At 34.3% G+C, this 12,274-nt stretch overlaps 1 protein-coding gene across 2 annotated transcripts in view; it reads left to right on the top strand.

Moving 5' to 3' along the window:
* Positions 1-12,274, top strand: part of CCT6B (chaperonin containing TCP1 subunit 6B) — a 37,329-nt gene that overhangs the window by 15,195 nt on the left and 9,860 nt on the right. For both annotated transcript variants that reach the window (XM_051992416.1, XM_051992417.1), the window contains exons 5-10: positions 5,807-5,910; positions 7,087-7,197; positions 7,333-7,492; positions 7,600-7,682; positions 10,837-10,933; positions 11,225-11,372. In XM_051992416.1, the coding sequence (XP_051848376.1) occupies positions 5,807-5,910; positions 7,087-7,197; positions 7,333-7,492; positions 7,600-7,682; positions 10,837-10,933; positions 11,225-11,372 (703 nt within the window). The remainder of the gene's footprint in view (positions 1-5,806; positions 5,911-7,086; positions 7,198-7,332; positions 7,493-7,599; positions 7,683-10,836; positions 10,934-11,224; positions 11,373-12,274) is intronic.

Genomic DNA, 12,274 nt, shown 5'->3' with positions numbered 1-12,274 from the left:
GTTTTTCTGGAACTCTCTTACTTTTTCCATATTCCACAAAATGTTGGCAATTTGGTCTCTAATTCCTCTGTCTTTTAAAAAACTGACCTGCTTCTCCACATATTGCTGAACCCTAATTTGCAGAACCTTAAGCATACCTTGCTGGAGTGTGAAAAGAGGGCAGCTGTTCAGTAATTTGGGCAGTGCCCTTCTTTAAGATTAAGCTGTAAACTGATCTTTTCCAATCTAGTGGCCACTGTTGAGTTTTCCAAGTTTGCTGGTATTTTTAACTGTATATTTTTGCTGGAATTTGTCACTTCTACTAGTTCTATTGTTAGTAATGCTTCCTAAGACCTATTTGACTTCATTCCCCAGGCTGTCTGGCTGTAGATCAGCAACCAAACTGTCAACGATTATCAGTGATGTTAAGATTTTTTCTTTATGGTCCTTCTGTATATTCGTGCCACTTCTTAATCCCTTCTATTAATTACCTCCCATTTTTGTCTATATCATGCCAAGTTTTGCATGAAATGTTCCCTGAATAGCTCTTATTTTCTTGAAGAGATATTCTAGTTCTGCTATTTTCTTCTCATTTAAGAAAATCTTATCTGTTCTTTCTGTTCTTTGAAATTCTGCATTCAATTGAATACGTCTTTTCCTTTCTCCTTTCCCTTATGCTTTCCCTCTCTCTTCAGCCACACATAAAGCTGTCAGATAGCCAGTTTGCTTTCTTGCTCTTCTTTTTCTTTGGAATTTTTTTTGTTGCTGCCTCCTATATAAACTCCATCCAGAATTCTTCAGAAACTCTCTCTACTAGGTCTAATCTCTTAAATCTATTTATCACTTCCACTTCATATCCATAAGGGATGTTATTTAGGTCACACTTAGATTTGATAATTTTCCTTACTTAATTTTGAAGTCTGAATTTTGCAATAGAAGCTCACAGTCTGAGCCACAGTTAGCTCCAGGCCTTGTTTTAGCTGTATTGGGTCTCTTCACTTTTGACTACAAAGTATATAATCAATCCAATTTCATTATTGATCATCTGGTGATAACTGTGTAGAGTGGGATTTTTGGATTGTTGAAAAAGACTGTTTTCTATGATTAATGAGTTATTTTCATAAAATGCCTATTAGTTTCTGCTTTATTTTTAGCTTTTAAGGCCAAGCTTGTTTGCTATTTCAAATCTTTTGATTTCCTAATTATTCCAATCTTTTGTGATAAATGTGACATTTTTTGATTTGTTTTTAGAAGATGTTGTAGGTCTCCATAGAATTGATCAACTTTGTTGTTTACTTTTTTCTCATTTTTTCCTTTTTGATATGGTTTTCTTGTTCAGCATGATAAATATGGAACTATATATAGAAGAACTGCACATATTTAGCATATATGGGATTACTTGCTGTCTAGGAGAGAGGTTGGGGGAAAGGGAGAGAGAGAAATTTAGAACACATGATTTTGCAAGGGTAAATGTTGAAAACTATCTTTATGTATATTTTGAAAATAAAAAGCTATTGAATGGTTTGCCTTGGATTTGAATAAATATCGTTCTATCATTTTTGAGATTTTGATACCCCAAGACTACTGTTATCACCCTTTTATTGACTATGAAAATGACTTCATTTATTCCAAGTAATTCTTGCCCACAGTATATTATATGTAATGATCACTTGAATTAATTCACTTTTTCCTATCCATTTAAATACCCAAGATGTTGATAACATTTACTCTTTGCATCTCCTGTTTGACCATATCCAGTTTACCATGGTTTGTGGCTCTTACATTCTGGATTCCTATGCAATATTGAGCCTTACAGCACTGCAATTTCCTTTCCTCATCACTGAAGATAAGCTTTTTTTTTGGTTTTAGTCCAGCAATTCACTAATTCTGCAGCTATTTGTTGTTGTCTTCTGCTCTTCCCCACTAGTGTGTTGGATATCTTCCAACTTGAAGGGTTTGTCTTCTGATGTCATATGTTTTATAATTTTAATACTGGGGTTTTCTTGGCAAAGATACTAGAGCAGTTTTCCATTCCTTTCTCCAGGAGATCACTTTTTGTCAGAACTCTCCATTATGACCTGTCCATCTTAAATGATACAGCAAAGCATAGCTCATAGTTTCATTGAACCACCTAAGCCTCTCCACCATGATTAGGAAATGGTCTAGGAAGGGATTTAAGAATGTAGAATCAACAAAGTGACAAAACAAATAAATTTTTTTCTGTATCTTTTTCCAAGTCCTTCTGGGGTTCTGCTTCTTTGGTGTTGAATTTGTTTTATTTGTGGATAATTATTTATATGGTTTTTGTTCTCATCCTAAACAGAGCATTATCAAACTTTTTTTATCCAATATGATCTTTTATATCTAATACCATAGATAAAACATACATATTTATGAACTTTTTAGTCTATTAGACTTAGCATATCAGACACATGCTTGGAAATGGTCCAGAAGTGAGCCTTCATTTTCCATTTGTTCACTGTCTCATAATTAGAATGGAGATGTTGATGATCGGTTACCTAGCTAGCTACCAACAGATCATTTGGTTAAGTTAATGTTGGCTCCTGGATTCTTTAAATGGGGATGATAACCTTGGCTGTGAGTCACAGAATCTTAAAGGAAAGCAGGAACTCATAGTTCATCTAATCAAATTGATACCCAAGCAAGAATCTCCCCTGTAGTCTGCCTAATGAGAAGTAAAAATAGTCATTAACTTGCCGGGCATATGGGAAGGAGTGAATTGAGGGAATCAAAGTTGGATGACTTCAATGTCACTACAAAAGGTGAGGTTATCTGTGGAGACGGAGAGATTAGGGATTATCTGGGAACTTTGGGAGAGGGGAGATATAGGACCGTTATTTTGGGCAGTATCCTAAGGAGTCAGTAAGATAAAAGTTTACATACTATATACAACATACCAGTTGAGAGTTGGTAGCATACATTTGAAATAGACTCGGCAACATCTGGTGATTTCATCTAGCAACATTTGACTTTTTGGTAGATGAGGAAAAGCCATATAGTTGGCAGTTTATGGGTTTTGGGGTTAACAGATTGGGAAACACATAAGATTATTCAATCAATTTAGGTAAGAAGGGAACTAAATAAAACCAAAATGAAGAGTTGAATGGAAAGGGAAACAAAGATCCCCAGATCTGTCAAAGATTAGGAAAAGTAGAAGGTTAGGCTACTGTAATCAGAAAAGGGAATTTCATGGTTAGGAAGAAGAACATGTCAGTTGGGTTCCAGTCATCCATATCCTACTGTGGACACCTGTGACTGCTAAGTAGCTAAAATCATCTCAAGTACTAAAGTGCTGCCACCTACTGTGAAAGCTAAGGAAACTGTTTCTGAGGTACTTGATGTGATTGTGGACCTGGGTAGAATATCTCATGGCTAATGTGTAATATAACTTTTTTCCTCTCCTTTTTTCTTTTTCTTTTCTTTTTTTAATCTTGATGTAGTTGTAAATAATTTAAAAAAAAGTTTTTGCTTTTTGGAAGTAGAATGTATTGTCATGTAAGGACTGTTTGGGATTGTCTTAAGGGTTGGGTTTACCTTGGTGGAGTCACTCCAAATAAACTATCAGAAACTTAAATTTATTATTTCACTGAGAGTTGATGAACTGGACCCCAAGGTCCATCCAGTTTTTGCTAACCAGACACATGAAATTGATTTACAAACCAGCATTTTAGTTTATGCTGATAAATAAGAACTAGAATCATAACTAGTGAAATAAGAACTAGAATATTCACCCAAGGTGGTCTTCTCAGTATGCCCTTTCTTTGGTAGGACAATCTCTTTGTTGTAATACCTATGAATTTAGCATTGAAGATGAATCATCACAAGTATTAAGTGCCCGCTATGTCTTTGGCACTGTACTAGGCACTGGAAATAGAGAGGAAGATAGGGATTATATCTGTGATTTCACTAGGATAGAGAGAGGCAATTCTATCTACCAAAGCTAATTGGCATGATGTCACTTGTCCAGGATCACACAGATTTCAGAGGTGGGACTTCCTGTTTGAAGGCTGATTCACTATCCCCAACGAAGTCCACATTGCCTCTGCCAAACATTGCTAGTACAAAGGCAAAGATAAAATATGCTCTGCCCTCAAGGAGCTTACATTTTACTGGGAGAAGCAACATTTGCATACATTTATATGTAATACATCAAAAATAAGTGCAAAATAATATGGGGAAAAAGAAGACAGCAGCAGGGAAAGCCCTCATGTGGAAAATTAAGGTTGAACTATGTTTTAAAGGAAATAAGGGATTCTAAGAAGAGATGAAGACAGAATATTTATGGGTGACAGCCATGCTTAAAAACTTAGAGTTGAGTTGAAAGATAGAGGGTCATAGATGAGGAACAAGAAGAAGGTCAAGTTGGTTGGCTTTGTAGAGTGAATGAATAAGAGTAATGTAATAAGTCTGGGAGGGTACATTGGAGCCAGGATTAAGTCAACAGAAATTCACATTTGATTCTAGGGTCAGAAGGGAGGAGCCACTGGAGTTTATTAAACAGGGGAATTGACGTCATCAGATCTATGCTTATAAAAAATTGTGGAGAATGTAAAGGGTAAAGCCCTGAGGGTGGGGGACAATTAGAAGGCTATTGCAATAGTTTAGGAGGATGAAAACTTGAACTTAAAGTGAATTGATGACTGTTGATATAGAGACAAGGAGACAGATGTGATTTTGTAAATAGAAATCACAGGATTTGGCAACTGATTGAATTGCTGGGTGATGTCAAGTGTAATTGGAGGAATGGAAGTGCCTGTGACAGAAGGAGGAAAGTTTGGAGGAGGAATAGGTTTGGGAGAGTGGGTGGGAATAATGAGTTCAATTTTGAGTATATTGAGTTTGAGATGAGAATTTGGGTTTGAATCCTGGATCTGTCATTATTACCTGTATGATCCTGAACACATTTTTAAACTTTGTTGAGCTACATTTTTCTTATTTGTAAAATGGAACAGTTGGACTTAATGACCTCTAAATCCCTTTCAGTTCTAAATCCTATGATCCTGGATGTTACAAATTAAGGTCAGGTTTCTTAGTGAGTGAGTATAGAGCAAAAGGAATTGTGTGATTTTAAAATCTTAGCATTATCAGACTATGATAGCCTAATAGCTACTCTTATGTTATTGTATTTGCGAAGTGACTTGGAATATTTATGTATTCCAATGGTTCTGGCAACTCAGATTAGTATGAAAGAGGATCTGAAAAATTTATTCTTTTAAAATATTTTTTGTTGATTATTAAAATGTTTCTTATCTTATAAGATTATGGATTATTTTATGTCAGTTACATGTTAGTGTGTTAACCTAATCCAATCAGTAACTTGTGGATGATTTCTGGGAGAGTCTACACTCTAATGAACTGAACACTGACCTACAAGTCAGGCGTACTATATCTTCTTAGTTCTGGATCTGCTCTTAGCTTGATGTTAGACTTCAGACTATCCACTTAACATCTGTCTTGTTTCTGACTTTTAACCTCTAAAAAGACCATATGATTCTATATCCTTATCATTGGACAGATCCTCTCCAGTTACACATAAGGGTAACATAAGGGCTTAGCAGTGAGAGCAACATTAATTGTTGAGTTTATCTTTGTGTTTTGGGCTACACATTAATTTTTAGGCACATAATGCTCTATTTACTATAGAGTGTCGTAGAATATAAACATAAATATATATGGTGTTCAGCATTTTTGTTTTTACATCTAATCTTATGTAACTTGGAGGAGAAGTGAGGGAAAAACTGGGACAATGGGCTTTGGTTTAAGAGTACAAATTGTTTCACAGTTGTATTTGTTTTTGTTATTATAGGCTGTGGTAGAATCTCTTTTGGCCATTAGAAGACCAGGTTTTCCCATTGACCTTTTCATGATAGAGATAATGGAAATGAAGCATAAATCAGAAACTGATACAACGTAAGTCATATAAAATGTTGATAAAATGTGACCAACATTAGATTTAGATAAATATCTTTAACTTGGCTTCATTAAGTGAATATTTTATGCTGAATGTTAGAAATATCTTTTGCTAGTCTTCTGAAAACCAAGCTGTTTTCACATATGAATAGGAGTTAGAATACCAATAATTAAAATTTTTTCTAATTATTTTAAGCAGATAATAAAAAAAAGAAATCATATACTTAACTTTATTTCATCAGATTGGGATAATTCTGTGGTAGGTGATATTTTAGTAATGAAATATAGTCACACTCAGCTTAGTTACTATTTGAATGCCTTACCTGGTGTGGAGTTAACCATGAGTTTGTGAAGACTATGTCAACACTTAGAGAGTTATACTGACAGGCCTTTACAAACTGAAAAGACTTAAAATATGGGCCTGATGATGGACTGTCTGTCACTTGGGAAGTAGTCTTTTTAAGACTGTAAGAGTTTAATCATGGAATTGGCCCCATAGCAATGGATTTTTTGGTTCCAGCAGCTCTTAAAGATGTATTAATTCATGGAAGGGTTATAATCTGAATTAGTGGAGGGAGCACAGAGACTGATGTTATATATTTTGAAGTGAAGTAATGTCATTGTGCTATGTTAAAAAGATTCTCTTTAGAAACTGTCAAGTTTATGCTTAATTTGAAGTTGAAGTAATTATTTAGAGGATATAGCAATTATTATTTTTCTAGATAATATTAATGAAAAGAATACTGAATTTAGGAATGAAAGAGTAGAGTTCATTTTCTAGCCATGTGGCTATGAAGTCAGAGTACAGAGTTATTTCCGCAATTTATAATGTGTGACTTTTAATTTATCACTTAGACCCTAATATCTTCTTTTGTAAAATGAGGGGTCCAACTAAATCACCGCTAGGAACTGTTTTAGGACTAGATCTTAATCTGATCCTTTGTTTCTTCATGTGACAAATGGAAGTAATAATATGCACACTAGTCTTTCTCATGAAGTTGTTTTGAGAATCAAATAACACTTAAAAGCATATAAAATATTTGCTAACTCTAAATTGTTGTATAAATATGAGATAGCATGATATTGCTGCTATCATCATCATCATCACTGTCATCAAAGTGTGCTTAGTATGTTATTTACTAGATATTAAAGAAAAGAATTGAATTATTTTACCAGGTTGATCAGAGGGCTAGTTTTAGACCATGGTGCTCGTCATCCTGATATGAAGAAGAGAGTTGAAGATGCTTTTATTCTCACTTGCAATGTTTCACTAGAATATGAAAAAACGTAAGGAATTATTTCTTCTTTATAACATAATGAAAATTTAAGTCTTTTTCCCTTCCCATTTCTCTTGTATCTGCTTATTTGCTACTTCTGCTGCTTCTGCTGCTGTGTGTGTATTCACAATTTTTTTTTTTTTAGAGAAGTGAATTCTGGTTTCTTCTACAAGACTGCAGAAGAGAGAGAAAAATTAGTAAAAGCTGAAAGACAGTTTATTGAAGATAGAGTGAATAAAATAATAAAACTGAAAAGAATGGTCTGCAGTGTTGGAAACAAAGGATTCATTGTTCTTAATCAGAAGGTGAGAATGAAATTTTAAACATGTAAGTATATTTAAGTGCTTGTAACATTTAACTTGGTAATGGAGAATGCTTAAATCCTACTTGTAATTTCTCTATTTGATTATAGGGCATCGATCCATTTTCCTTAGATGTCCTTGCAAAAGAAGGTATTGTGGCTCTTCGCAGGGCTAAAAGAAGGAATATGGAGCGGTAAGCCTAATATATAGATGAAATAACCATTTCTTCTATTATTTTGCTCTTTTGTATACTTGTACATTAAAGATTTATCATTTCTACAAAAATGTAATTGCCCAAAGTTACCTAATTCAGGTAAAAACAAATTAGATTGTTATATCTAGAATTTTGTGAGAGTTTTATGAATGAGTAATGCAAAAAAACTCTTTAATCCCTATAAAAATTTTCTTGAAATGAATCAGAATTTTACAATCTCTTTAAAACTGATTTTTTAAAAATTAAATTTTATTTTTTACTCATCAATAATATGCCTTTTCTACTAACAATTTTGAAATAAAAATAAAAATAAACTTTTATTTACAGTATATAGCAAAGTAAAACAAATTCCTGAATTGACTATGATCAAAAAAATGACTTATTCTGTGCTCTTTTAAATCCTTTATCTTTCTATGAGGAGATGGATTGCATCTTTATTATAATGTCTTCTGGAATTGTGGTTGAACAGAGTTCTTAAGTCTTTTTAAAGTTGTTTGTTTTACAGCACTGTTTTCATTGTGTAAATTGTTCTCCTGGTTCTACTTAACTTGCATCAACATCAGTTCAGACTACTCTTTCCAATTTTTTTGATACCATCACATTCATTATGATGCAATAGTATTTCATCATATAAGGTCACATTTTATACCATAATTTGTTTAGTCATTCCTCAATTTCTCAAGACTCTTTAGTTTCCAATTGTTTGCCTTTGCAAAAAGTTGCCAAAGATATTTTTGTATATTCTTTTTTAAGAGTTTGTTTTGCTTAGAACTAATTCTTCTCTTAAACTTCCCACCCTATTATTTCCTTCTTCTTCCTGCTTCCTGTTGAATAAAATCTATTTCTGCACCCAACTGTGTATGTATATTCTTTTCATCAGTTCGGACGAGAATGAGGTTCCCTTTATTCATCCTCTTCTTCCTTGTCCATATAGATATCTACCTGCCATCCTGTTTATATGAAATGATTTCCCCTAGCCTTCCACTCTCTTTTTCTTTCTTTTTTTTTAAACACTTCCTTTTTCTTGATAGTGTATTCATTCTCTCTTTTTTTCCATTTTTCTTTTAAGATCTTCTAGACATAACAGAACCACTCCCAACCCTTCTATTAAATTAGACTGCCTTTGTGACTCCCATTGGTGAGAGAGTTCAGAGGAGGCAGAGGTCTTAAATTTCTGTATTATAATGTAAACAGTTTATCTTTGTTTAATCTTTTATAGTTGCTTATTCATATTTACTTTTTTATGTTTATTTTGACTCCTGTATTTGCATTTTAAAATTTCTATTCAGCTCTGGTCTTTTCATCAAGAATGCTAAACTCATCTATTTCATTAAAAAGTGCATTTCTTCTCATCTTTTGCTAGATAACTTATTCTTGGTTGTAACCTTTGCCTTTTGGAATGTCATATCACTTTGCTCCTTTAAAGGAGTGGCAGCTAAATCATGTGTGATCTTGGCTATAGTTCCTCACTATTTGAATTCTTTCTTTGTTTGCACTGTTTTTTTTTCTTTGATTCAGGAATTAGGAATTTTGTCTAGGTGTTTTCATTTTAGGATTTCTATTAAGAGGTGACTGATGTATTATTTCTATTTCTACTTTGCCTTCTGGTTCTAAGAGATATGGGCATTTATCTTTTTTGATTTCTTGAAATATAATGTTGAAACTCGTTTTATGATCATAGCTTTCAGGTAGTCTAGTGATACTTAGAATTATTTCTCTTGATGTGTTTTTCAGATTATTTGTTTTTGTTTTGAGTTAACTTAAATTTTTATCCTGTTGATTTTGTTTTAATATTGTTGACTATAGAGTTATTTTTCCTTTTGGTCCATTCTAATTTTCAGGAGTTTATCGCTTGGGCAAGGCGTTGTACCTCCTGTACCAAGCTGTTAATTCCAATTTTTTTTCCATAACTCGTATTTTTTTCTTTCAGCTTTCTCCTCTAGTAGTTTTCATTTCATTTGTAAAAAACCAAAACATTTTCAACTTTAAAAAAAATCTTGCTTTATCTCTTTTAGGAAATCCAGTTGAATTTGTGCCCAAGTTGTGTTTTTCTTTTGAATCTTTGCTTGTGGATGTTTCACAATCATTCTGTTCTGCATTTTTGTCTTGGATTCCCTTCTCAACATAATAGCTCTTTTTGATGTGATATTTTTATTTGTTTGTTCTTTCAGCTTGACTTTGGGTTTTGTCTTAGGGCTATACACTTCTGGAGGGAAGGTCAGTGTTAGTCCTGCTGCTGCTTTCGTGAACTCTTGAGTATTATTTCAGGATCTCAGGAATAGCTCAGGCTGAAGATCTGCAAACTTTCACTGCTCCCAGAGTGATCTGTTGCAGCTTCATGGATTTGGGTCTGAACACCAGGCCTATAAGCTGATCCCATTTGGAATTCCAGTAGACTGCTGCTGTAATGTCTCTAGAAATAGGCTCAGAGTCACAGAACTGAAGGTTCCATTTTGGTCTAGGATTCATGCTCTGGTTATTCCATGGTACACTTTAGATTGGTCTGGAGTCTGGAATAGAGCCAAAACTGAGACTTTTCTTCTCTGGGATCCTAGATACACAGATGTTGCTTACTTCTGGATTTGTTCCTGTTCGTTATATAGCTTAGGGCCCACTTCCAGTTCTTATCCTGAAATACCAGCCCTAGCTTCACATAACAACTTCAGCATCTCTCTGGATCTTTGAGCAGGAGATGGGTGGTAAGAAACAGAGCTTCCAGTTGCATTCCTTCTGTACCCTAGACAAATGTAGCATTTCAGTTCTGAATATGGGACCTCTTCTTTCCTTGGTACACAACTTCTCCTTGTACTGGAGTGCTCTTTAGATCCCATCACCAGGGATTGCTGGACTTGGGCTGGAAAAATAACTGGCTATGATTTTTTTTTTTTGGCTTTCCCAATCAGGATTTGGTTGGATGCATTTTCTAGGTCTGTTTGGAGGAATTGTTGCTGTGGAAGAGAAGAACATGACTGTACTTCTCTTGCCACCTTGTCTCTACCTTCTCCTTAAAACTAAATTTTAAATCATAGTGGCAATGCTGCATTATTAGCAATGACTTTACACTTTTAAGATGATTATAACATTTTGGGCAGCTCCCTAGAACTAATTAACATTTTGATAAAACACTTTTCAGGCTCACTCTTGCTTGTGGTGGCATTGCAATGAATTCTCTTGATGACCTCACTCCAGAGTGCTTGGGCCATGCTGGACTTGTTTATGAGTATACATTAGTAAGTATTTTTTTGCTTATGTAAATTATTGAATACTTACCATGAAGCTGTCAAGTTGTGCAGTTTGAAGTCCACACAATACAGACATTAACTTGTACAAGTTATTCATGTAAATTTCACTTGTGTTCATGTATAAGAACCAAAGACTACTTTTACTACTTTTATTTATGTCTAACAAGAAGAGCCACATAAAAGTTTTTGCCTGCAATGAATTTTTATAAGTTTTAGGGGAATTTAATATATTTCATAATCACATGACAGGACATATGTGACATCTTGGATATGCTTTAGGGGGAAGAAAAGTTCACCTTTATCGAGAAATGTGACAACCCTCGTTCTGTAACTCTGTTGGTGAAAGGTCCAAATAAGCACACGCTCACACAAATCAAGGATGCTATCAGAGATGGACTGCGTGCTGTCAAAAATGCTCTTGATGATCGTAAGCTATCTTTTGCTTTGGTCATGAACTTCTTGAAGGTAATTTTCAAAGTAATAATAAACCCACGGAGAGGCAGTGAGATATAGACAATCAAATCCAGGAAGAACTGTCTCTTAATACACCCTTGCTTATGAGATCCTAGGCAAGTCATTTGACTTCCTAATACTTTGGGCTTTTCAACTGTCTTAAGATGCTAAGTTCAAAGACCTGTACTGGTAGAAGATCTTTCTTTACCTGAGAGTTCGTTCTGTCAGGTCTAGTCTTTATCCCTAGTACTGAGAAATCTACCATGATACTGTGACACCCTGTTTTTGTTATACTATAAAGTGAGACATATTACTGTGCTTATTCATTAATGGTTTATATAGCCAGACACCAATCTAAAATAAGTACTTTATATTTTAATGATAGACTTCCTTTTAAATTAATGTATAATTATGAAAGGTACATGAACATATTTTAATTTATTTAAAATTGCCTTATATTTTTTATAGTTTTTCACAGCACTTTCCCCTCTTGGCTCTCATTCAGTCCTTATAGCCTCCCTGTAAGGGAGGCCAGATGGATATTATTATTATTATCTCCATTTTATAGAGGAATAAAGCAAGCCACGCTGAAGTTAGAGAAGCTGTGCCATGGGTAGTGTTCTGGAGTGGTCCTGGAGCCAGACATCTCACCCTGGTTTTTTGTCTCTACACAGTGTTGTCATAATCATTTTTGAAGGAGTTTGCTTCTAAAGTCATTCCAAATTAACAGTTTGATTAATATTGATCACTAGATAGCTTATCTGCTATCTTGACATGATAATGCAAAATAGCCTTAAGGACAATGAGAGAGAAGAGAATAAATCAAGTTTTTAAAAGCTACCACTTCTGAAATGTAGTCTAGAGGAGACACTCCGA

This window comes from Antechinus flavipes, chromosome 4, assembly GCF_016432865.1.
Source record: "Antechinus flavipes isolate AdamAnt ecotype Samford, QLD, Australia chromosome 4, AdamAnt_v2, whole genome shotgun sequence".
NCBI classification, from domain to species: Eukaryota; Metazoa; Chordata; class Mammalia; order Dasyuromorphia; family Dasyuridae; genus Antechinus; species Antechinus flavipes.
This window is presented reverse-complemented; position numbering and strand designations above follow the sequence as displayed.